Source organism: Pseudochaenichthys georgianus, chromosome 18 (genome assembly GCF_902827115.2).
Source record: "Pseudochaenichthys georgianus chromosome 18, fPseGeo1.2, whole genome shotgun sequence".
Classification (NCBI taxonomy): domain Eukaryota; kingdom Metazoa; phylum Chordata; class Actinopteri; order Perciformes; family Channichthyidae; genus Pseudochaenichthys; species Pseudochaenichthys georgianus.
This window is the reverse complement of record NC_047520.1, coordinates 21,938,521-21,962,880: the sequence shown is the minus strand read 5'-3', so window position 1 is coordinate 21,962,880 and position 24,360 is coordinate 21,938,521. Positions and strand designations below refer to the sequence as shown.

General features: G+C 40.3%; 1 protein-coding gene and 1 long non-coding RNA gene across 2 annotated transcripts in view; one reads left to right on the top strand and one right to left on the bottom strand.

Annotated features, from left to right (window-relative positions):
• adam19a (ADAM metallopeptidase domain 19a) overlaps window positions 1–24,360 on the bottom strand; it is a 301,656-nt gene that overhangs the window by 239,698 nt on the left and 37,598 nt on the right. Inside the window, exon 2 of the mRNA XM_034105687.1 lies at window positions 12,584–12,663. Within this exon, the coding sequence (XP_033961578.1) occupies window positions 12,584–12,663 (80 nt within the window). The remainder of the gene's footprint in view (window positions 1–12,583; window positions 12,664–24,360) is intronic.
• On the top strand, window positions 16,476–17,517 carry LOC139435758 (uncharacterized). The gene is made up of 3 exons (XR_011644967.1): window positions 16,476–16,572; window positions 16,830–16,994; window positions 17,369–17,517. It is a non-coding gene; the product is annotated as an uncharacterized lncRNA (long non-coding RNA).

The window sequence follows — 24,360 nt, the reverse complement described above, 5'->3', positions numbered from 1 at the left end:
GTTGTTAAGCTTTTATTCTGAAAATCCTTAATTTCCGGTTAGCATTTAGCATGTGGCTACCAGGGCAACCAGGCACCCATGGCAACCATGCTCGGGAGGTCTTCTTCGCTGCTTTTGGGGTATTTTGTGGCGGAAGTACAGCGCCACTTACAGGCCCGGCATATGTACTACAGCGTCTCCAGCGGGTCGAGCGGTCTCGTGTGGACGGACACGTTTATTGAGCCGATTGCGTGTGGACAGAAGACTTTTTTGATATTGAATTCTGTTCGTTTTCGTTTCTGTGTAAACGGGGTCTGAATCTACAAAACGGGGATGGGGGAGAAACAGTATATCATACAGGACACATTGCCAAAAACCAGAGGTGGGAGTAAGTCCTACATGTGCAAGTCATGAGCAAGTCTCAAGTATTGACCTACAAGTATCAATCAAGTCCCAAGTCACTGTGGTGAGAGTCAAGCAAGTCAAGTCAAGTCATACGAAATTCTGATGAATAAGCCCAGTTTCCGCATTTAAATCACAGTGGTTATGAAAATGGATTCGACCCACACTATGATCTTCATTACATACACAGTTAATCATTTGAAATCTAATTTAGACCGATGACAATCATATTAGATTAATATTAACCCTAGAACTGCAGACGATATAGCTAGGACTCAAAGTCTGTTCAAAAAGGCAGAATTCCAGGTGAGGAAATCATATATGGCATTTGCCATTACACATATTTAATTTAAATGTATGTTAAAACTAGAACCACCAACAGCCTCAGCACCTACAGATGTAGCACCTCATTTCAGACTCCAGCTTACAGCTTCCTGCCTACGACCTGCCTAAGACCAGTATCGAGGAATGTTAAGCCCTCCCACTATTTTCCAAGAGGGCGTTGCCAGATTTTCAATTTCAGGTTTTAACCAGGAGATGGCGCTTCATTCACAAATACAGAAAGACAAGTTTCATGGACTTTCTGTTGTGTTTTGAACAGCATTTGAACAATATTTTAGATCAACTAAAGTATATCTAATCTTGTAATTCAATAATATATAGTCTTTATATATTAAATAATCATAATAATAATGTAAATGTTACATTACACTTTTTTATTTGTTATGCTCATACTTTTACCTTTACAATCGTTTGCTTTATATGCAGTATATATTTTGTATATTTGTGTGTTTGCTTCCTCCTGCTCCCTTTCGGAGCATTATATTAATAATGATTTATTATCATTATTAATATGAAGATATTATTAAAGGTCCCATCATGTCATGGCCATTTCCACTGATCATAATTCCATTGTTGAGGTCTACTAGAATAGATTTATACTGTGCAATTTTCCAAACTCACAGACAGAGAGTCTACAGGTTGCAAATGCTGGACAAAATGAATCAAAAGATGTGGTGAGAAAATTAGTTTCATTTATTGAAACAGTGCAAACTGTAGCTTACAAGCAGTGTGAGAAAAAGTTTTTAGAGAGTACTTGTCCATGGACAAGTGAGTTTGGCAATGTACTTGTCCGAATACATTTTTCACTTGTCCAGAATGGACAAAAATTGTGATCACTGGAATCTTCTTCTTCGTCATCGTATTTTACATTTTCCCACGGTTTTTATGACACCGCTAACGTAAGTGAGCGGTAAGATTTTACTGCATCACACATAGGGTTGGGTATCGTTTGGATTTTAACGATTCCGGTTCTGCTTTTCGATTCTGGTTATTTTTGGTTCTCGATTCTGGTTCTTTGAGAGGGTAAAAATAAGTCCCATGACAAACTGGGAGAAAAATATATTTATGAAAACATTAAGGTCAAATCTGTATTCCTATTTACAAATCACTTCATACTGTTGAATTTCTTACGGTTATTGAATACAATTATATAAAAATAATCTCTGCATTGTTTAGTTATTTCTAAGTGGTGCAGTTTGAGAATGTACAATTGGCCCAGTGTCCTCTGATGTTACACTGCAACCTGCATGTGAGACAGAGTCCAACCACACATGTCCAACACATAGGACATAACCTAATAATAATAATAATAATAATAATAATAATGACACATTAGATTAGAAAAGTGCTAGGCCTATAGGCTATACAGCCTATAGGCCTAGCACTTTTCTACAACTCAAAGACGCTTGCACGCTTACACATGTCCTGCAATACACATGATGCAGCTGCCCAGCTGCTCACTGTTTGTAAAAGTAAATAAATAGTATTTTCATTTCAATAATGTAGCTACTTTCTATACCCTGCTTCATAAACAATACTGACATCCCTGTGCTCCTCCGAGTCTGGGGGTCCGGGGATGTGAGGACAGCGCGGGCCGCGGGGACACAGACAGGGAGGCTGCTTTACTTCATAAAGGAAATGGTGGTCAATATTAACAACATAGGAGTTAAAACGCTTAATAACCTTCATTACGTGTTAGAGAAAGAACATAAGAAAGTTTGACAAAGACGAGGCTGTTAAACGGGCAGCGGATCCGCTGTGTGTAGAAAGAGAGAGAGACGCTGAGCTGCACCGTGCAGCGATCAGCTGATACGGAGCATAGAGAGAGAGAGCTGCGGTCCGCGGGGCTCGGCTCGCCTCCTGTCCTCACAACTCTTATTAATCCCGGTACCGGACAATTGTTATTTGTTCCAACTCGGAACCGAGTTTTGCTTCCCAACCCTGCCACTGTGCTACACTTCCCGCCCCGCTCCGCCCCGCCCCGTCTAACTGTACATAAAGCGGCGAGATGCATTTCCTTAGGAATCGACAAGCAGAACCGAAACTAACACTTCTAAACGAACAATGGCGGACACGTACAGTTTGCGAATGAGTTCTGCCTTTTGTAAACTGAATGTATCAATAATTTGTCAATAAATCAGGCCGAAAAACGTCACTTGTCCGCCGGACAAGTCAATTGAAAGATCTACTTGTCCGATATTGTAAATAACACGTCCCGGACGGTGGGACGTGTACTTTTTCGCACACTGACAAGCCTTTGAAACGTGAGTACATCAAGTGCAGTATCACAATGGACAATGGAGAATTAAAAGATGCAGCAGGTGGCCGAACACGGGGGATTTGAATGGGACTTGTTAGAAATGAAAATCAATGTTTTGATGGCATAAAGTACCTTAAACATACCGTCAGTTTAAATGCTGTTTTATACTGAAAAACCAGAAGTTCTTGTGCACAACCAGTTGTTAAGCTTTTATTCTGAAAATCCTTAATTTCCGGTTAGCATTTAGCATGTGGCTAATATACCATTTACTATAGAGGTGAATTTAGTAGCGATATGACACGGAGTGTTGCGCACCGAAACCTACTGATTTCAACACTACAACTATAGACGTCGAGATATTATTATTGCTGAATATTAAATGAAGGTACAGTTTATTTGAATACGTTTGTTTACAGACGTGGGTAGCATGAGACAACATCCGGAAATGATACCAGCCGTGAGGTATTTTTGGAGTATTGATTGCAGCGTTTAAAATGTATTAAATGAAAAGTAATGAAAGAGATAAGGAGGAGACAATGTGTGTGTAGTTATATATGTAATGTACAATGTCTGAATCCTCTGTAATGCGCAACAACGAACATTGGAGACGTGGAGGGCCGGCCCCCAGCAGCGCCAACCGGCCCACAGGGAGGAGTCAGCAGAGGATATTTAACAGCTGGAAAGGTGGAGCTCGCTCTCTTCGCTCACAAGAGCCAGAACACAGCTGTTTTTCTGACTGAACCATCTTCTGCTTGTAACATTACCGCGCTTTTTATTAATTAAAGTATACATTTGAACCTTCTCAGAGACTCAATTAGTCACCTTTTTAAAGCTTCTCTCCTGGACGCTAGAATAACGAACACAGTTATCAGACTTAATGTATCGATACCCGCGGCTGAAATATCGATACTTTCTCGGAAAACTAAATATCGATATATATCGCAGGATTAAATTGCACACCCCTATGCGTTACACTACTCCGTTACCGACAAAAGTAATATTATTACAGTTACACCCAACTCTGTTCATATGTGTCAGTGATTTCATGTCAATTCGGCGAACATAAACATAAATGATCGTGGTGAAGATGATGATTAAATTAGGATTAAAAATCGAGAGCCGAGCTGCATTTCCTGCCGTTCGTTTTTTTTCGACTAAACAACATTATTTTGTTAAATAGCAACATGGTGATGTTTTGTAAATGATTACATGTCTCTTATTTAGCACAGAGTATGATATCCGTGACATATGGATCTTAACAAAGTTCCGCTGTACATCCAGCATACTGTATCTGACTTTATTTCACATGAGGTCCAGTGTGGAACCCCACTGCACCCCCTGGTGGATCAATGATCCATTGCAGCTGGCTTCATAATAATTACATTTATTTATCACGGGGGAGGTCTCAAGTCAAGCTGGAGGTTTTCCCTTGAGCGAGGGCAGATCACGTACCAATCACGGCCCTCGCGTTTCAAACTGTCTGAAATGAAGCGCTACATCTGTTCCTCTTCATAATTTCCTTATAAACTAAGTAGGCCAATTTAAAACTCACTTAATTGGGTTAATTTAGAAATTGATGCACCACTTCTACAAACAAAAACAACATCTCTCTCTCTCTCTCTCTCTCTCTCTCTCTCTCTCTCTTATTTGTAAAAATGTCAGTTAAAGCTTAAAAGAATAAATATATTTTTGTTATCTAAACGTTTGACCTCTTTCTTTTACAATTTTGGAATCGAAACGGGGAATCGATAAGAACCGGAATCGATAAGCAGAACCGGAATCGGAATCGATACATTTCAAACGATACCCATCCCTATGTATGACACAAACATCAATTTGGCTTGACAGTAAAGTGTACTGTGAAAAATTGTGGCCAAAAACATAAATATTCAAAATGCATTTCTTCTGCTTGTAGGGTTACATATAACTAGAACTCTGTCCCCTCTCTATGGGAAACTGTTCTATAGGCATATCAGTGATTCTGTGTGTATCATCAATGTGACTGTGTGAGGTGCATGCTAAAGCTCCTTTGCATAAAGGCTACTGTAGACGGACCCCCGCCCACACAGCGTCTGCACCAGGCGTTGCGCCCCCTAATCTTGCCAGGGTGAATGTCATTGCCGTCTCCAGTGCACTCGCTAGGTGAGAGATAATCTAGTCACTAGTGAGACAGCAGGTACAGATGTGGGGTTGTTGGAAGATACCGAGAGCTCTGAGAGGACTCACAGATTTAAAAACGAAGGGCAGAAGAACAGAGGCCACGGTGAGTCTTTGAACTCACAACAAATAATTGAAGGACATAAGACAGAGAGCTACAACAACAAATGGTGACAGATGAAGCCGCTGACACTGAGGAACCTTGTCTTGTGTATGAACAAAAATAAAAGAAAGTGAAAGTAGGAAAGAAGGTGAAAGTATGAAAGAAGGTGAAAGTATGAAAAAGGTGAGAGTATGAAAGAAGTTGAATGCCACCCTAACAGATGTCCATGTAATGACTATCACACCTTTTTGATGATCTTCTTTCTGGACATGCAATTAAAATCATTCCCCGGCTAGTGGCTCGGGGTTATGTCCTCCATGTAGCCATATTTGTCAAGTCCTCCTTGAGCAATGACAATTACAGGCCAGATATACTCAGGCGCACCATGGCTCCTAAAGCTTGGACATGGGCTAAACTTACAGCACACAGACAACCACAGCTATGTGGATGAAGATAATGTGGAATATAAAATGTATAGTTTGTGGTTTAGACCAAAAGATTGCCTGCATTAAAAGGTTACTATTGTTTCAGATTCCGGATAGATGATGAAATATGATCCAGGAAGTGAAGTATGAGTTTCTAGATCGAGCTAGCTTGAGAATTGTTATTATCATTTGTAAGATTCATGTATCAAGACAACTAAACATAGAGATATAAAGGAGAGATTTGAAAGGTAAATATGTTTGCCTCACCTTTGACTGTGGACATTCAGAGACATTCAGTGCTTTTCTACATTGCTCTAAATACCCAGTGCATGGACTATAACCTGTTTCAAGACATACAGTTTTAATCTAAGTCACTCTTCAAAGCAGATTGCAGAAAAAAAAGATCAAATCAAGTGTTGACAATGCTACCAGTTTGAGGATGGCTGAACATGATGCTATTAAGGAAATGCCAAAGACATTCCTGTCATGTAGAGGCAAAGTCTTAGATATGTCACAAATGTAATTTAATACTATACCTAGCTTTTTAATTGCTTTCTAACTCCACTGATCTCTCCTGAGCTGGTGGCATACCCTTGTCTAATGCTGTCACCGGTCGGTTGGGCATCAATATTCACTCGTTAGCATGCCGATTAGCAGCGGCACTCTGCTATGCAGATTAATGCATGGGTCTGAATCATTCTGTGTAGTTACGTTTCTCAGCAGGTCTCCTCTTTCCCATTATCGTGAGCATTAAGATGTACAAGAGGCAGTCAGACGCCTCCAGTGATCACCTTCAATTACCGGAGAGCTGGCCTGAGTCCGTCAGTGAATCATCAACAAGAAGGTGAGTATGAACTGAAAATGCCTGACGTGTTGCCATCATTTGGTGCCTAAACCCTTAGCTTCAGTCATTTCACTTTCCTTCCTGTGTGTTCAACTTTGCTTCAGACAGAACTATTTGTGAACTATAGTGCTCTTAGAAGCCACACCAGTTTGTGAATACATTTTTGTCCTACTGTAAATTTGAAGGATTTCACATTGACCTTGATTTGTATCTATTAAACTATAACTCAATAATATATAATCAACTATGACATTTTAAGGAACTGTTTTGTCATTGAAATCAAAATGAAAGTCAGGTCCTACTATCTGTCATGTGTTTCAACTCTTCTTGAAAAAGAGGCCCTCGATAAAACTCTCAATATGTGCCTGCAGTCACTCCTTTCCTCTCACTGCCTTCAAACCCATCACCATGTCTTTCTGTCTTGCCAAGGCAACCATCAGTCCAAGCAGGGACATCTGTACAGCGAGGCATTCAGCCATATTTCATGTCAACATCAACAATCACGGATATCACTGATGTAACAAGCTGTCCAACCCTCAGAAGAGAGCATTACCAGACCATAGTTGCTCATCTGCACACCTTCTACAAATGCTTGAAAGAATTTAAACAATGAGGTAGAAGAAACTTCAGAGAGTTATTTGTACAGTAGTTTGAAGAAGAAAGGAGTGGAACCTGTTCTGTAATCTTAATGTTGCAAATTCTTCTACACCTGACCCCTTTGTAACTGATGGGTTTCAAGCAGTGTAAATGTAAGTATAGGCTTACACCTGGCTGAGCTGATTAGTGAAGCCTAATCGGTCAATTGCTCAGGATTATCCATCAGTTAATATAAGTCTATTGCCGCTTCATCTACCAATATACTAGCTGACATATCATTGGAAAATTGTCACCATCACATAGATTGTTCCCCTGGGTAATCTGACACATGTATCAATTGTTTCAAATGAGATGTGTTCCACTGAGTACGTCTCTTGCTCATAGTTCTTCTATAACCATATTAAGATATCTTAATCAAAATATCTAATTAAGTTTCAATTCTGTCTCTATAATAAAGGCTCTGGTTGCCCAGAACATTGAAAACAAATCTGTTTAAAAGAAATGTCCAATGTTACTTATCGTATTTTCTAACCCTTAACACTGATATTGGTATTGCCTTTCTATTAGAAAAAACACAATTTTTTGGAGAAGTCATATTTGCATTCCCCTTTGTTGGATGCATTATTATTTTAACCTGTTAAGCCCCGAGCCTGTTTTTCAGGTCTCAGGCTCGAAAATGACATTCCCAGAACAAATTACCATATCTTCCCTTCTAAAAGGGTTACATTAATAATCTTTTTTCTTAAAGCAAGGTTACACCTGTGAGTTGGATGTAGAAGTGTCAGAATCCATATAGATGTTTTTATTTTAAAGTAAATTCAGATTGACACAGTAAAAAATGTAAATGATTGTGTCCATCCAAAAAAAAAATTACTTGTAGTGAAAATCACCCTTGAATGATGGGATGGTAGACTAAAAGCTTTAGGAATCCAAACTACAACATATAATAACTACCCTGTATCAAGACTGATGCAAAACAAGTGAACCTCAGCTTTAATCGGATATCTTGTATGTGCAGCTACGATAAGTAATAAGGGTATCTTTTATCTTGAGTTCTGTGCCAAAGTGCGATAGCATTTTTCGCTCAGGGGTCAATTAGATGCTTCTTATGAGACTTTTGTTTTGTTTTGGTAAAAATGGTTTGTATCGTCAGTTAGCTGAGATTATTCCCGTTAATCTGGTATAACACATTAATAGGTTCTTAAATTTTAAGATCCCCTGAGACACAGTGTCGTGAAAAACAAAACAAAAAGTATCCGCCGAGGGGGACCTTGGGGCTTAACAGGTTAATTTTGTTGCTTCTTTACTTGCTTGTAAAGCACTTTGAGCACCAGGAAAAGCCCTATGTAAATCAAATGTATTATTATTATTAGTAATAACTACCTTAACTACAATGCGGTCAACATCTGATAAGAACAAGTCATTTTCTAGCATGTAGTAGCGCTAGCTATTAGTTACAGGAGTGCAAGCAAGTAGATTGGTAGCATTTATTTTCTCTTATATTAGTATATTAGGTCGGGGTGTAACGGTTCACAAACATTTCGGTTCGGTACCTAGCTCGGTTTTTAGGTCACGGTTCGTTACGTTTTCGGTACAGCAGAAAAAATTATCACAAAACATAAAATATTTTTTTTTTTTTTTTAATTATTATTAAGGCGAATAGGGTACTTTTTTTTAACTTAAAGGTATCAGCTAGAAATTTCTCCAGTTAATTACTTACAATAAGGCAATTGTCTTTTGTATTACACGTTTTCTGAAATAGCATGTTTAAATATGCAAATTATCCATTATCTCATTAAATATGCACAGATTTTAAGTGTAACACATTTCAGGAATCGAAATCTGAACTTCGGATAAAGCCAGATTCAAAATTATTGTTTCATTTTGTAGTCATATTAGTATCTAAGGCTTTTACAGAAGGGATATTGGATATCTCTTTTTATCACTCCATAAATCAGAAAATACTGTCAACAGCCCTAAAATATCCATTTCCGCCATGTTTTTAGGTATACAATGTTGTATAATTCAGGCTATGAATTATATATGAACAAACCCTTCTGTAAAAGCCTTCATAATATTGATAGGAATATAACTGGAAGGTTTGGTGTCTCTACGTACTACTGAAGTTGAAATTTCGAACTCAGAGTAGGAGAAAAAACTCATTTTGAGAAAACGACCTTTAAAGATTGCAGTGAGGCGCTTGCCAAACCCTCCTGTTGTTTGGATGACAGCTTGCGCATCGACGCACTCCGTGAAGGTATTTCATGTTCGGGGTCATTTGTTTTTTGTATAACCTTGCTTCGTGCAAGTGACAATTGTTGTCGTCTTCTCTGTGAACGATTTTCCCCGTTCTTTTGCCATTTTGAGATTTCAATTTCCAGCGGAAAGCTAACCAGGAAGTGTTTTAGCACACCACGTGACGCATCTGAACGAATCACGTTGTCAGAAATTGACACCAGCCAATGAGATTTCGTTTATTGGTTTAAGACCCCTTAGTGCTTTCACGATTGGTTGCTGATACAAAGGAAATGACCATATTTGGATCCGATGAGATTGTGCAGGAGAGACGGAGCTTTCCAGCGATACCTCTGATCACATGGTGCACACAGCGGTCGCGGTACTTTATGTTACGTTAGAATGCTAACTTTTGGTGAATTTAGGAGAAATCTATAGACGCAAATAGACAAACTATAGTAAAATAAAAACTTAAATGTGTATTTTGTATGTTTTCCTTCCAAAAGCCTGAAAGAAAACATGTTATAGAATCAAAGTAGCACAAAATCTCAAAATGTACCAGTACTTGAAAAACTATGTTTTTGCCTGCCGTGTCTCGCCTTAAACTGTGAATAATGTATTCACTCAAGTAAATACAAAATATAATAAAATAAACATTAAGGTGCAGCATTTCGATGAACTGAAATAATCTGTATTTGAACTTTACTGTACTAGTACTCACAAAACATAAACTATTAGTTTTGGGTTTTTAATTATTATTAAACTGTGAATATTCACTCAAGTCAATACAAAATATAATAAAATAAACATTAAGGTGCAGCATTTCGATGAACTGAAATAATCTGTATCTGAACTGTACTAGTACCTAAGCAGCCAGTTTGACATCAGGACTTGCTTGTCATTGTATTTTCATGTTTGTTTAAAGAAAGATGAACTTGTCCACATTGCTTGCCGAAAGGGCAGATCTGCTGGCACTAGCAATGTCTCCTGCTGTGGAGAACACCCTCTCGCTGGGACAGAGGTACCAGATAGCCAGGTAGCGCTTTGCTAACATGGCAACATAAGGATATTTGGCGTTTGTAATAGCTTTGGCTCGGTCTGAAGTTTTTGCGAGTGGTGGAGGCTAAATGCTAGCGGGAGTTGGGTTTGCACTTCAGTCTTTTTTCTTTTGGTACCGGTTATATTCACGTTCCGGTGATGCCTTTTCAAATGAGTGTGCAAGTTTGATGTATTGCCAGCCGCGTAACCAATTTTAGTTGAACAATGCCGACAAACAGCTTTGGTTCGGTCCACCTGTCTTTGTCCGTCATCCTTGTTCGTAACTGCAAAACCAAAATGTTCCCAAACCGGAGACTTCAATGAAGCTGGAGGATTTTCGAGCTCAACTTTATCTGCGTTCGCCATTTCGACAGTTCCTCAAATTACTGACTAAATTTGAACGCATCCCTGTGACCAGCTCTCATAGTATGCCTCTCATCCAATGAAATGACTGAACCCAATGTGAGCAAATGACTCCGAATGCTGCGACGCATCACCTGAGATTACTTCCAAAAAGTTGTTCACATTCTCAATTTTTTTTAAAAAACGTTATATTCGTTCGGTACACTTCGGTACACACGTGTACATGTATGTGTACCGTTACACCCCTAATATTAGGTTGTGAATATTTCCAAATCAGTTGCCTTTTTTTGTGAGCAACTATAATGGTCTCATTGATGAAAATTATCTTTATGAATACAACTTGCTTCATGTATGTTAGCTGTAAATGAACCCCAATGATAATTTACCCAGACCATTTTCTATCAGATGATAACAGCTTGTTACATAACATATATTGGTGTTGGTGTTGGTGTATATGTAGAGAGATGAAAAAGAATAAGTTAAGTAAAGACAGGCCATTAGAGGTCAGTACAGTTAATTGGAATGAGTTTTAATTGTCCACCAGAGAGCACTGATTGCACTACATTCCCATGCGGAAGCAACTACGCCAAGTTATTCAAATGATATCATTTCCAAGCTGCTCCTGCACTCAATCTGTAAAGAACCTTTTCAGAGCAGTTCTACAATCTAACCTTCTATTGTATGTGTCCTGTTGTTAATCTTTTTTAGAATATGCTGTGCTAAGTTAAATCTGTCAGTACTTTCAAATGCTGGTGCACCACTGGTGAGGAACTCATTTCCGCCTCATCATTTTTTGAAAGGGCACATAGTCCTAAATGTGCTTATCCTCCTGTGTGTGTGTGTGTGTGTGTGTGTGTGTGTGTGTGTGTGTGTGTGTGTGTGTGTGTGTGTGTGTGTGTGTGTGTGTGTGTGTGTGTGTGTGTGTGTGTGTGTGTGTGTGTGTGTGTGTGTGTGTGTGTGTGTGTGTGTGTGTGTGTGTGTGTGTGTGTGTGTGTGTGTGTGTGTGTGTGTGTGTGTGTGTGTGTGTGTGTGTGTGTGTGTGTGTGTGTGTGTGTGTGTGTGTGTGTGTGTGTGTGTGTGAGAGCACCAGAAGCTGGATTTGGACCAGTCAGGAGGTTGTGGATGACGGGGTAGTCTGTGGGCTGTGTATGAGGGTGGTAAAAAGCCTCCATATCACAGTAACAAGCATCCCCTCAGGACATAACCACGACCACAAGAACAGACGCCTAACACTCATCCATAAAACCAGACAATGACTCAGGTGTGTTACATAAAATAAAAAAAGAAGGACCTTGGTGTAGTCTGTGCTGATCAAATATGCAGGGTGAGATAATATATTTTTCCTGTATAATTCTTTCATTTTCTTGCTACATGTTTCAACAAATCTGAGTATGGGTTTTCATTTTGTGGAAGGTGCAATTATGGAATTATCTAAAAACATTTTAGTTAGGGCTTCCCCCAACTAGTCGATCAAACGTTAGTTAGCGGAAAAAAGTATTAGTCGACACATTTTGAGGACTTTTAGTCGTCTAGAGAAATATTTAGTCGAGAGCAGCCCTAATTTTATTTACCCAAACCGATGAGGCTCTAGCATAGCGAACATCTTTGTGTTTTATGGCTCTGGAGAACACTTTAATCTTGTAAGATGAAATAAGCACTGCTAACTCTTGAGGCCTCGAGCAGACTTTTACCCGTTACCAGGCAGATAGATTGGTGCAATCATAAACCGTTAAACCACTGACCCAGGGCCAGCCAGTTGTGGTCTTAAGTTGCTTATGATTTAGCAGGACGGTGTGAGGAAAACAAAGATCAGAGAAAAGGTGGATGAGATATCTGACCTGTGTCGAGGTTCCGGCCTCCCTTTTGCTCCGGCTTTGTGAGAGCCACTGTGCCGTCGCCGTCCTTCCCCCCCGCAGCCCTGCAGCACAAAAAACAGGAGGGAGATTAATAGGATTTTTGACATCTATTGATCACATTGTCCATTCACTTCATAATTAATCAGAGAAGTATGCTGCTATGTCAAGAAAAACAACCATTGCTGACAGTACACACAAAAAACCTTCAAACAAATAAAACTAAGTAAATAATGACAAACATAAATAGCATAGCCTCAAGAACATACATGATGTTGATGTTGATTTCATCTCTATCTCTTGGCTGTCGTAGAAAACAATGGTGAATGCCTCTTGCTTTTTACAGAGTTGTAAGTGGATAATCTGTGAAACTGCTTGACTATCTCTATTATTCTATATTTCAGCTCAACCATATTATATCAGAGAACTGGTTGTGTTCTGAAGAATGCTTGGAGCATATTTGAGTTCTTCACATATAAACTTTTTCTCACGCCTACGCAAAGGCCTTTCACTAACAATCTGTTTTCATATAAGATCACTTAAAACTGAAAATAAATATGCCACAATCATTGGAATACTATAATGTTCTTATATTCTATGTTAGCATTTCTCCTACTGGCTTGATTGAAGTTAATGCACCAATGCAGTTCTGTGGACTAATAGCTCCCATTTCCACTGAGCAAGGGTCTCAACAGGATGACGAGATTAGCCCAGATGAATCATGAGCCCACTTCAAATTGACAAAATGGCTTCTCGGGATGGTGAACTTGAAAGGGAGTGATTCATACGCGTCGTCACAGGCCAGCTGTCCTTTCTATCCCGGATAGCATTGGAACCATTTTATTTGAGCAGAAAAGCAATGAACAGACAGAAGTGCTTGGTACTTGCATTGCTACTCGAGGGAACCTTTAGCTGATATCATCTGGAAGACAGAACCAGATACAATGACATTGTAATGGACTTACAAAGATCTCAGTCTGCAAGCATCTGAATCAAACACACAGAGCGAAGATAAACCAAGACAGAAAGACAATGTTTACCAAATGAATAACACAGAAGGCTTTTAAACCATGAGCCAAAAACAAATGCCTGGGAAATGACAAGAACCAACTGTTGCGTTCACGTTCCCATAGTCAATAAAGAGAATCAATAATCTGCTAAAGACTACAGCAATGGTAATCAAACCAACAGCAGGAGGACAGCATATGTATGGGAACAAAACATCTCCCCATCCCCTACCTTTTCCCGCCACAATCAACCCTCCTATAGCAGGCAATGAGAAGCCAAGCACAGCAACACGGAGATGATCTTCACTCTGAATGACACTAATGAAATGTAGCTCAGGCTATCAGCTGAGAGATATGGTGGGAGTGTCACAAACATGATGGAAGGAAATATGATGGAACCAAAGGTACCGTAATCTGTATACGAAGTTTCAGAGACAGATGATTTTATTATTTTAGTCTTTGATGATTGACTTCGACGTTGGTAAAATACTTCACCAAACCGTTTAGTATCTTCTCCCTCTCTTGTTTGCAGAAAGCAATGTCCAAAACATTGTGGTTTTGGTCCCTAGTATTGCGTTGCTTACAAATAGAGATGTCCAAATCAAGTGCTTTAGCTCCAATCCTGTCCCAAACCATTACATTGTTGGTATCCACTGACATGAACTTCGAACAAACTTACTTTACTTACTTACACATTGATCAAATAAATCTTGCCCTTGGAAATAACAGCTGTCGACCTAATCTGACACACCTAATATTTCAAGAGCTACTTATAACACCTAAGGTCCTGTCTCACTCTGCTGCTGTTGTTGGGACAACAGAAACATTGTAGAAACACCTGTGGTCGGGGTGTTACAGGGTGAATGTATCTCCCTGACAAAAACTAAAGACACGACTGCAGAGCAAATCAACCATCTCTTTTGTTCTGTGAGTACAGTCACCAAGGGAACCGATTTTGAAAACTTATTTTAGCCATGTGACAAAAGCTATACAAAAGCCTAACTATACATATTGGATATTATGCTGCATTATGCTTATCAAGTCGGATGAATGGTAAATGGACTGTACTTATGTAGCACTTTATCCACTCTTTAGTCACATTTACCCATTCACACGTCATGCATACAGGGCAATTTGCCATTTTACTCACGTAAGTCACCATTCATACAACACATTCACACAACGTTGTCCGTGTCATTGGAAGCAACTCGCGGTTAAGTATCTTGCCCACGATACACCAACATGTTGACTCACAGGGCTGGGATCGAACTCACAACCTTCTGATTGAAAGACGACTCCAATCCCTCGCAGCAACAGTCGCCCCATATTGAAAGAATATGTCGGCAATTCCACAACTTAGTATCAATGGTAACTCTTAGTATGAATGGTAACTCCTTATGGTCCAAGACTGTTCTCTTAGCCATTCACCCTGTAATGCCCCTTTCACACCAGCGCCTTTTCAGCTCCGGCTCGGAGCTAGAGCCTGAAAAGCGCCGGGTTTTCCTGTTCACACCGCAGCGGCGCCGGCTCTTAGCTCCGGAATCGGGTTCACTTCCAGCTCCAAAAAATTGTCGGTCCAGAGGCAAGAGCTTTGGAGCTAAGAGGCGACGTCGCTTACGTCTCTCTTACGTCGAGGCGTGCAGGAAACTAAACCCACCTCCCCTGAACACTGTTATGCCTGCCAACAAGCAGTAGTGCCTATAAACACACTTTATAAAGTCAGGCAACACTAACCAGGCTTCGTGTGATTCTGTTTATTTGTACCTTACTTTGACCATCCGTTCGCTGTTATCGATCATTGTGGAGAGAGGCAGACGTGTTGTTGTGTATTATTGCAGCTATCGGATGCAAGTAGTCAGTTTAGCCTCGGTTGCTATGCCAACATCACCCGTTTTATACCAGAGAAACTTTCATAACAGCGTTGTGATACCAAACAGTGTCAATTCAGACTGACACACATTCACTTAGGCTAAGGGGAACTGGGGATATGCATCAGCTGCTTGTGTGAGTCGGACAGTGAATACTTTAGAGCGGCCGCTGCAGTGCGAGCTAACCGGGAGCTAACGGGAGAATAAACTCCCGTGGAAGAGCAGCCCTGCAGCGGTCGGTAAATGCTGCAGAAACACATTAATAAACAATGAACCACGGCACTCTGGAGCAAAGTATAAGGTTGGAGAAGTCGTTATTCAATTTATTCTGGCTTCGTGTGATTAAAAGCAACACGAGCATCGACCCGACGCTGTTGTTGTTGTGAGCGCCGTAATGGGTGCCGTTGAGGAGCAAATCAGCGATGTAAACGGTGACGTCATGACGCAGCTGGGGCAGCTCTGCGGCGCCAGTGGGCGGTGTGCACAGAGCGGGAGCTGAAAAGGGAAACCGGAGCTGAACCAGAAAAGCTCCCGCTCGGAGCTAGAAACTGAAAAGCGCTGGTGTGAAAGCCGCGTAAGAGAGCCTCTAATGGCGCATTTCCACTGCAGCGGGTAGCCCCGTTTAAGCGTCCTGGACCGTCCTCAAGCGGCCAGGCCAGTTTTTGGTGGCATTTCCATATAGCCTAGTACCGGCTAGCGGGTACTTTTTCTCTCTTTTTCCGGCCCCATAAAATCGTGGTTCTATCAGACCAGGCCAGGGCTGTGACGTCAACACTCGACTGCTGATTGGTCAGAGAGAATCGTCACAAGATCGCGCGCGAGATCATCCCTCGCGTCACATATATATCAAGAAGCAAGCTTGCAGCATTTTGTAAACGGAGGAGCTACAAAAATGGCAACGTCGAAGAAAAGCACACCGTGGTCGACGGAGGAGGTGACGACGTTCCTACATCTCATTGGGGATGATAAAATCCAGCGGGAGCTCGACGGAACAATGCGAAATGTGAAAGTGTTCCAGGATGTCTCTGCACAGATGTCCGAGCGCGGATTTTCCTGCGATGTAGGGAAAACGGAACGGCTTTACTGGAGTCCCTGCAAGGTACGCTCACTTCTAACAAAGAAGTCTATTTTATCCTTACATTAATGTTCGACAACCCGTGCTTTTATGGAGCCCCAAAGAGCTACATAGCTAGCTAAGGCAGATAGCCTAGGCAGATAGCCTTAGCTAGAGCTATTGTTTGCTAACACCATATGTGCCATTGTTTACGTTCAGTTTTTCTTTTCTATAGTTGTTGTTGCTATTTAGTATTGTGCTGCAGTAGTTTGTGGAATTAACAAGTCATTTTGCTGTTCTAGATGATTACATTGGGACTCGTGAGGAGGAACATTCCCGAACAACGGGTGATGGCAGTGTTCCGTCCACATCGTCATTGAATCCAGAACGGACCCCAGCCGAAGAATCGACACCGACTCAACCACCAACACCGAGTGCCATCACGACACCGCAGCGTGTGGTTCTAGGTAAGAAATAGAAATGGCAAAACGACTGGAATTGTGTTTTTGTTTTTTTTAAACCGTGGATCATCCATCGTCAGTAATTACAATAAGCTATATCACTGTGTGGAAATGCTCTGTTACAAGTAAAGTCTTAGCTAGTAAGCAGCTAGTACAGTTGTGTGTGACATCCTATCATATACATATATTTATATTCATTATCAACAGGCTGGACATAATGTAATTCACTTTCACAATCATTGTAAACATCTAGGGCCAGAACTTTCTTTAGTTCACCTTACTGTTGTTCTGTTTATACATGTTATTCTTATATCCTTGTGTGACCTGTACCTGTCCTGTGTGTTTTCCTTATTGCTAATTATTATCTTATTGTCACCCAGGCAAGAGGAAACGAGGAGGAGAGGATCGGGCCCAGCAGGAACGGCACCATGACTGGGCAGCCGACGTGGCCCGTCTCCTCCCTGATACTTCAAAAAACCTTAATAGTTATTGTACATATTATATATTTTGTATCTAGTTAATTTTTAAATGCAACATTTGTACTTCCTTGTTTATTTATTTTCTTTAAAATGTTCATTTTATATTTACAATTCCATGTATATTTATGCTGGCTGCAATACAGTTTTACATTTTTTATTTGGATTGTTTAATGGCATGCCTTTTTGATACAACATTTGTATTTTTATACTGCCATCAATAAAGTACTTCTTTGACTTATCTTATTTCTTGTTGATAATGAATGGCACCCAACATAAAAAAATCATAAACATACATGAATTTATAAAGCAATAACAAACACCATCAGTTAGGAAAAAGCCCCTTACTTTTAAGAGGTTTAAAGCAATAAATTGAGTTTGCTAGCTTGAGGTCCTACTCTAAAACATTATTACATGTTTATTTTGTAATGGTATTAAGAATACATAATAAATACATAATACATGTAGAAATTGCTCAATTGTAATACCCTCCTTCTACTAGACTCAAACAACACATTCCTTATATATTTGAAAGACGAGAGAACAAAATAAACCTATAACCCATTCAAGCAAGCTTTTAACATGTCTAGAAGAAAGATTGAGGTTATATTTAATATATTATATGTTGTGGATACTTTAGTCTCCATCCATGTTTACAATTGTCCACACTATTTTACACTTGCATTTATGAATATAGTTTTGCTGTGTTTTACACTTTAGTATTTATGTTTATAGTTAGCTTTGATATTTGCTTAATTGATTAGAAAGATTTTCTTTTCATGATCTGATATTTCCTCAAATGTTATTATGGGGCAGTACTTACTGGTGCTTGAATTTCAAATATTCAATTCAGATAATATTTGTTTAAAACATTTTACAAACACATGTATATTGAAAAAAAAAAGGATTTATTTATGTTCAATACAATGAATACAATGCTTGCTGTGATCACTTTCCTTCTTGCTGTGATAACAAGCCACACACCAAGAAACAAGTAAACGATCGCTTCCACATCCTCCATTGTTGTGTGTGTTTTGTGAGTTGTGTCGCATTGAAGATGACGCCACTGCAGTTTTACCCAGCGTCGCTCCGACCAAAAAGCTGATCGCCCCGCCTACACTGCGTTGCTACCCCAGGTCCTAAACTGTAATGGAAATGCGCCACGGCCTCGGCCGGCCAGCGAGGCAGCCCGAGGCCTGAGCGAGGACGCTTAGGGACGCTTAAACGGGGCTACCCCGTTGCAGTGGAAATGCGCCATAACTGGGCTAAGAGCCCAGAGTAAGTCCTTCTCACTGCATTATCAATTGTTTCCTGCAGGCCTCTGCCATGTTCTTGTCACATATGCACCTTAAAAGCATTGCACTCCCACTGGGCCATGAAAGGCACTTGTCACTTTCTGTTGGTACATTAATCAATTAAGCTCTCTCATTGTCAAGTGTGTCTTGTGTTTAGTGCAATCTGCATAGCTAACTAACACCCCCACAAAAGCATTAATAAAGCCGTAGAATCAGCTGTGGTATGTGTACGACATCAAAACTAAACCAAGGTGAATTTGTCTATTATATCAAATGCTGATATAGCTTGTGTATTTAGGTTAGGGAAGATCAAATGCTTTACCCCCTAAGCAAAGGTCACTATAAATCGCAGATAACACTGAAAGGAATCCATAAAATGTCAACAGCACTTGGCCTGGATTTACAACAAACAGGATCGCGGAAACATTTCTGTGACATTTGAGGATTTCATAAAAGGGGCGAGCAAAATAATGAGTTGAGCAGAGCGTAATAGAAAGAAGTTTGTGGTTGCTTGGAATGTCGATGTCAATCTTTTTCTTCCCTCTGGCACGGCACTAGACTTGTTGGTGTGGCATGCTGTGCTCATTTGTATTTCAGCTGCATCCACACATCAGGAGGCAGGCGAGGATAATAGCGTAGACCAGGGTTGGTGCCCGTCTTCAACCACGATGTGACGACATTGAGAAAAAGTGACAATCTATTCTTTCGGTAGCTTTGAGAAGTTTCATAGAGTAGATACAGGACTGTGATGGCCAGAGCCACACAGGGTAAAACAATTACAATGAACCTCCCTTTCAGTAGTGTTGCTTCATATCAGTTGCAGTGAAACATGCCAACAATTAACACCACACATTTGGTTTGAATTGTATACTCTTTATTTGCTTGTAACCTGAAATTATTTAGTTGAGACAAATTGGGACAAACCACATGCGTCCATGTCAAAGGGGGGATTAGGGTTTTGTCAGTATCTTGTTGTATAAACTGAATTACTACCCCTTGTTTTCGGTTTGGATTATTTAGTGGGAATAAAATATTATAACTGGATTAACTGTTATTCTACGCACGAAAAGTTTATTATTATTATTCCGCCGACTTATTTTGGCCCTCTTCTCCTCACGCATTGAACATCGCAGAAACTCCGTTCAAACATCAAAATGTTCAGCTCGGTCGGGAATCGGTGGCTATTACTTTTCTCATTCATAACTTTCATAATTCCAGAGATACATCCCATAATACATCACATTTTTAACCATTGAAGTCAATGGAGAAATTCTTCAGACTTCAACAAATCTTCATGCGACTTCAACTGCTAACTGTTCATTCATACTTTCACTCAGAAGCCTCATTCCAACTTTAAAATGTTACACATCTTTCTGACATTATTCATGTAAAACAACAATTTTTAGAGATATTAAACATTGTTCAGACCTTGTTAAAGAGGTTTTCTTCTGATTTTAACATTAACTAGAGTGCGTGATGTCACAGCTAGAGGGTAGAACATCTTGAAATTTGCCTTCATATATTTTTTTTAAACTGCCATAATTCCCAAACCCTACATTCCTGAGACATAATTCATCATGACAAACGTAGGAAAACATCTCGTAGCTTAAAAAATGACAAATAATTAAACAAAGTGCCTCTTGAGGGCATGAAGTGACAAAAACATTCAACATTCCTCCATTAAACCCCATTGTAATTTCAGGCAGATATTTCCTCACGGCAGCAGCCGCACACCTTTAGTTAAACTGCCAAAGAGGCCACATTATTAACCCAAAACTACACAAAAATTACACTTCAGATACTCAACTTCCTTGACATGCTTCACGCTTTGAAATTTCACCGATATCTGTTACGGTTCTTCCACAAAACGTTCACATGTAAGAGGTTTATCTCTCATTCAGAACAATGGAAACCTGTGATCTCTGCACACCTCGTTAGTTCAACTATAAACACCTGTGTCATGGAACACGATGATGTCATCGCTCCAGCTGACATGCTCAGAGCAGCAGACTTCAGATAGCAGTGTGCTAACAGTCCAGCCGTGAAGACATCTCTCGCCATAAAACATGATGTCGCTATAACTCCTATGAAAATGTTCAAAAAGTGCTCAAACTTCACATGTGTGCTAACAGTCCAGCCGTGAAGACATCTACGGGACAGTTTTGAGATTTCTTCAAATGCCATTACCATGGCAACACAATGCTCGCCTTGAAACACGGTTTTCTCATAACTTCAGTGAAACTGCTCCAAACGCCCCAAAACTTCACAGGTTTGGTAACGATGCAGCCATCAACACATCTAAGCGTATTATGGGGTGTCATCAAATGCCGTTGCCATGGCGACAGATCATTCGCCATCAAGTTAGTTCAGAAGTTTGCAGTTCAAATATTCTGCTGCTTTTCCAAGCCTTTTTACTTTCTTTTCTTCTCTCATCACACATTCAAGCCCCCAGTGTTCATCTATCATTTCAATCTAAATTATTGACTTTCTTCTTACACATTACATTTCAGCATAGCAGCTTTTCAGCATAAAGCATTCCCACTAGCAATTTCTTCAGGAATTGCATTCTCTAGTTATTATTTGTTATTGTGGGAGGTTGGTTTGTTGAGTTACCGGTTTAGTTGCTATTATATTTGTTTGAGGTATTTTCTGTTGACCTCTTTTATGGTCCTAGTTATTAGAGATTCTTGATTTATTTTTATTTTTTTGGAGTAAATACAACACCCAGTTTCTTTGAAGAACTCCGGTGTCCTGTTGCCTGACTCTCCGGTGCTTGTCTCTCCTTTCGTCCTGCTATCTGGCCAACACCTACTGACTGTGCATGGAGATTCAATTGTAAACCGTGCAACAATTCACACATATTCTTGAACATGTCTGATTTTCAGAACATTTCAAATATCACTTAAGCTCCTTCCTCAACTAGGGTCAGGAGAGAGTTGGTGGTAGTGCCCGGGCAGTGGCCCAGAAAATATTAACATCTGTATTCCATATTCATTTACTGCCAAAAATCAACGAGTGACACATTGGTCTTGAGTCTGTCATTATGGCATCCTCTCTGCAGAAAACATTAAGGCTGCCTAATAGCTTCAGCAGAGGCATTAGAGGTTGGAGGGGATGAGGCTCTCCATCAGGCCGCTCCTGCTGAATGATTGACTGTGGCTCTGTGAGGCTTTGGGGCGCTTAAACCAGGCAGATGCGAAACCCAACCTCTGAGTCAACAAATCACTGCTGTTCCTTGCTTCACTTCTCCTGGCTTGCAACACTTCAAGAGTCTCTGTTGAGGCTTTTCAATTGTAAAATCGCTTTGTGTGACAGTCTGTGTGAATGTTTCTGTCAGGTGGTACTGTACTTGTATAGTGGGTAGGGGTCTAACGGTACACGTACCCGTACCGAAATTATTTGGTACGGGCCCTTCGGTTCGGTACACGTGTGTACCGAAGTGTACCGAACGAATATAACGTCAAACGTAACAAATTGAGAACGTGAACAACTTCTTGGAAGTAATCTCAGGTGCTGCGTCGCAGCATTCAGAGTCATTTGCTCACATTGGGTTCAACGCGTCATAGAGCGAGCAAGTCATTTCATTGGACGAGAGGCATACTATGAGAGCTGGTCACAGGGATGCGTTCAAATGTAGTCAGTAATTTGAGGAACTGTCGAAATGGCGAACGCAGATAAAGTTGAGCTCGAAAATCCTCCAGCATCATTGAAGTCTCCGGTTTGGGAACATTTTGGTTTCGCAGTTACGTACAAGGATGACGGACAAAGACAGGTGGACCGAACCAAAGCTGTTTGTCGGCATTGTTCAACTAAAATTGGTTACACGGCTGGCAATACATCAAACTTGCACACTCATTTGAAAAGGCATCACCCGAACGTGAATATCACCGGTACCATAAGACTGAAGTGCAAACCCAACTCCCTCTAGCATTTAAGCCTCCACCACTCGCAAAAAGATCAGACCGAGCCAAAGCTATTAAAAACGCCAAGTATCCTTATGTTGCCATGTTAGCAAAGCGCTACCTGGCTGTATCTGCTACCTCTGTCCCTAGAGAGGGTGTGTTCTCCACAGCAGGAGACATTGTTAGTGCCAGCCGATCTGCCCTTTCGGCAAGCAATGTGGACAAGTACATTTTTCTTTAAAAAAACATAAAAATACAATGACAAGCAAGTCCTAATGTCAAACTGGCTGCTTAGGTACTAGTACAGTACAGTTCAAATACAGATTATTTCAGTTCATCGAAATGCTGCACCTTAATGTTTATATTATTATATTTTGTATTTACTTGAGTGAATACATTATTCACAGTTTAATAATAATTTAAAAAATATATGTTATGTTTTGTGATAATTTTTTCTGCTGTACCGAAAACGTACCGAACTGAACCGTGACCTAAAAACCGAGGTACGTACCGAACCGAAATGTTTGTGAACCGTTACACCCCTAATAGTGGGTAAACTTATTTTTGCCAGAATAAGGCAGCAGATGGATGGTTGGATGGAAGAGGATAAGGTAAGGCAAAAAAGGGATAAGACTAGTCATTTCTCTACCAAAGAACCTGAACTATATCCCATTTGCTCATTGGATACACCATCTTACGCCAACAAATGGGCCTCGGTTCACCGACAGGTAGCTCTCTTTGGTCAATGATCTTTTAAGTGCTTCCTTTCATGTCTTGTCCTCAGCTGTTCTTCTGAGTCTTGTTTCCTGTTACAGTTCTGCTGAATAGTTTATAGTGTGGGAAGACGGAGGCTGCCGAGCACCAAGTAGTTTCAAAGTTTGATGGCGCTCTGACTTCCACGTATAAGTTGGACAAAGTTTTCCGATTTGTGATATCTTACACAACGGCCACCCCTGGGTCCGAAGAAAATCAATTTATGTTAAAGAAGGTGTTATACTCAATACACCAAGTTTTCAGCCTTTATATAAGACGAAGTTGTGATTCAGAAACTGAGAATATTTAAAATCCACATTTATTGTGGAGAATGCTCTGAAGTCAGTTTCAATTCAATACTGACCAAACCACAGGGCTCTGACAAATTGTACAACATGATGCAATCTACACTGAGTAGGGGGGAATGTCTTGTTATTTTATTGTGTACTCATTCTGATATCACCCAGAGGGGTGAAGTAAATGTTAAGTTATTGCTTTACCATCCTAATGACTACTTAAGTCTAATTGTTCTATGAAGCACTCATTTTGGTAGCGTTTCTGGAAATGTTGCAATTCTCTTTTTTAACTAGCTATCACTATTTCTTACTATCTACTTCAAAGTACCAGAAGTCATTATGTGGAGAATGAAAATAAAGAGCTTGTGAGAGAAATCATATTTTCTCACTTCCAAACATTTAGCGCATCACCGCAATAAATTGACCTTCTTCAAGAGTTTTGGATAATAAAAAATGTCTCTTAAAGCGCCAGCTGTTTCGGCTCTCAAACGGCTCTTCATGTTACCGCAAATTACCACGGAGCCTCAGTTTCGCCGCTGCGAGGCTCTGGTGCTCGCAGCTCATGTGCGTGCTCAACTAGCACCGCTCATCGCGTCCAACTCGCGCACGTTCCGTGTTGTCCTGTAGCAGACACCGCCAATGTTGGGGAA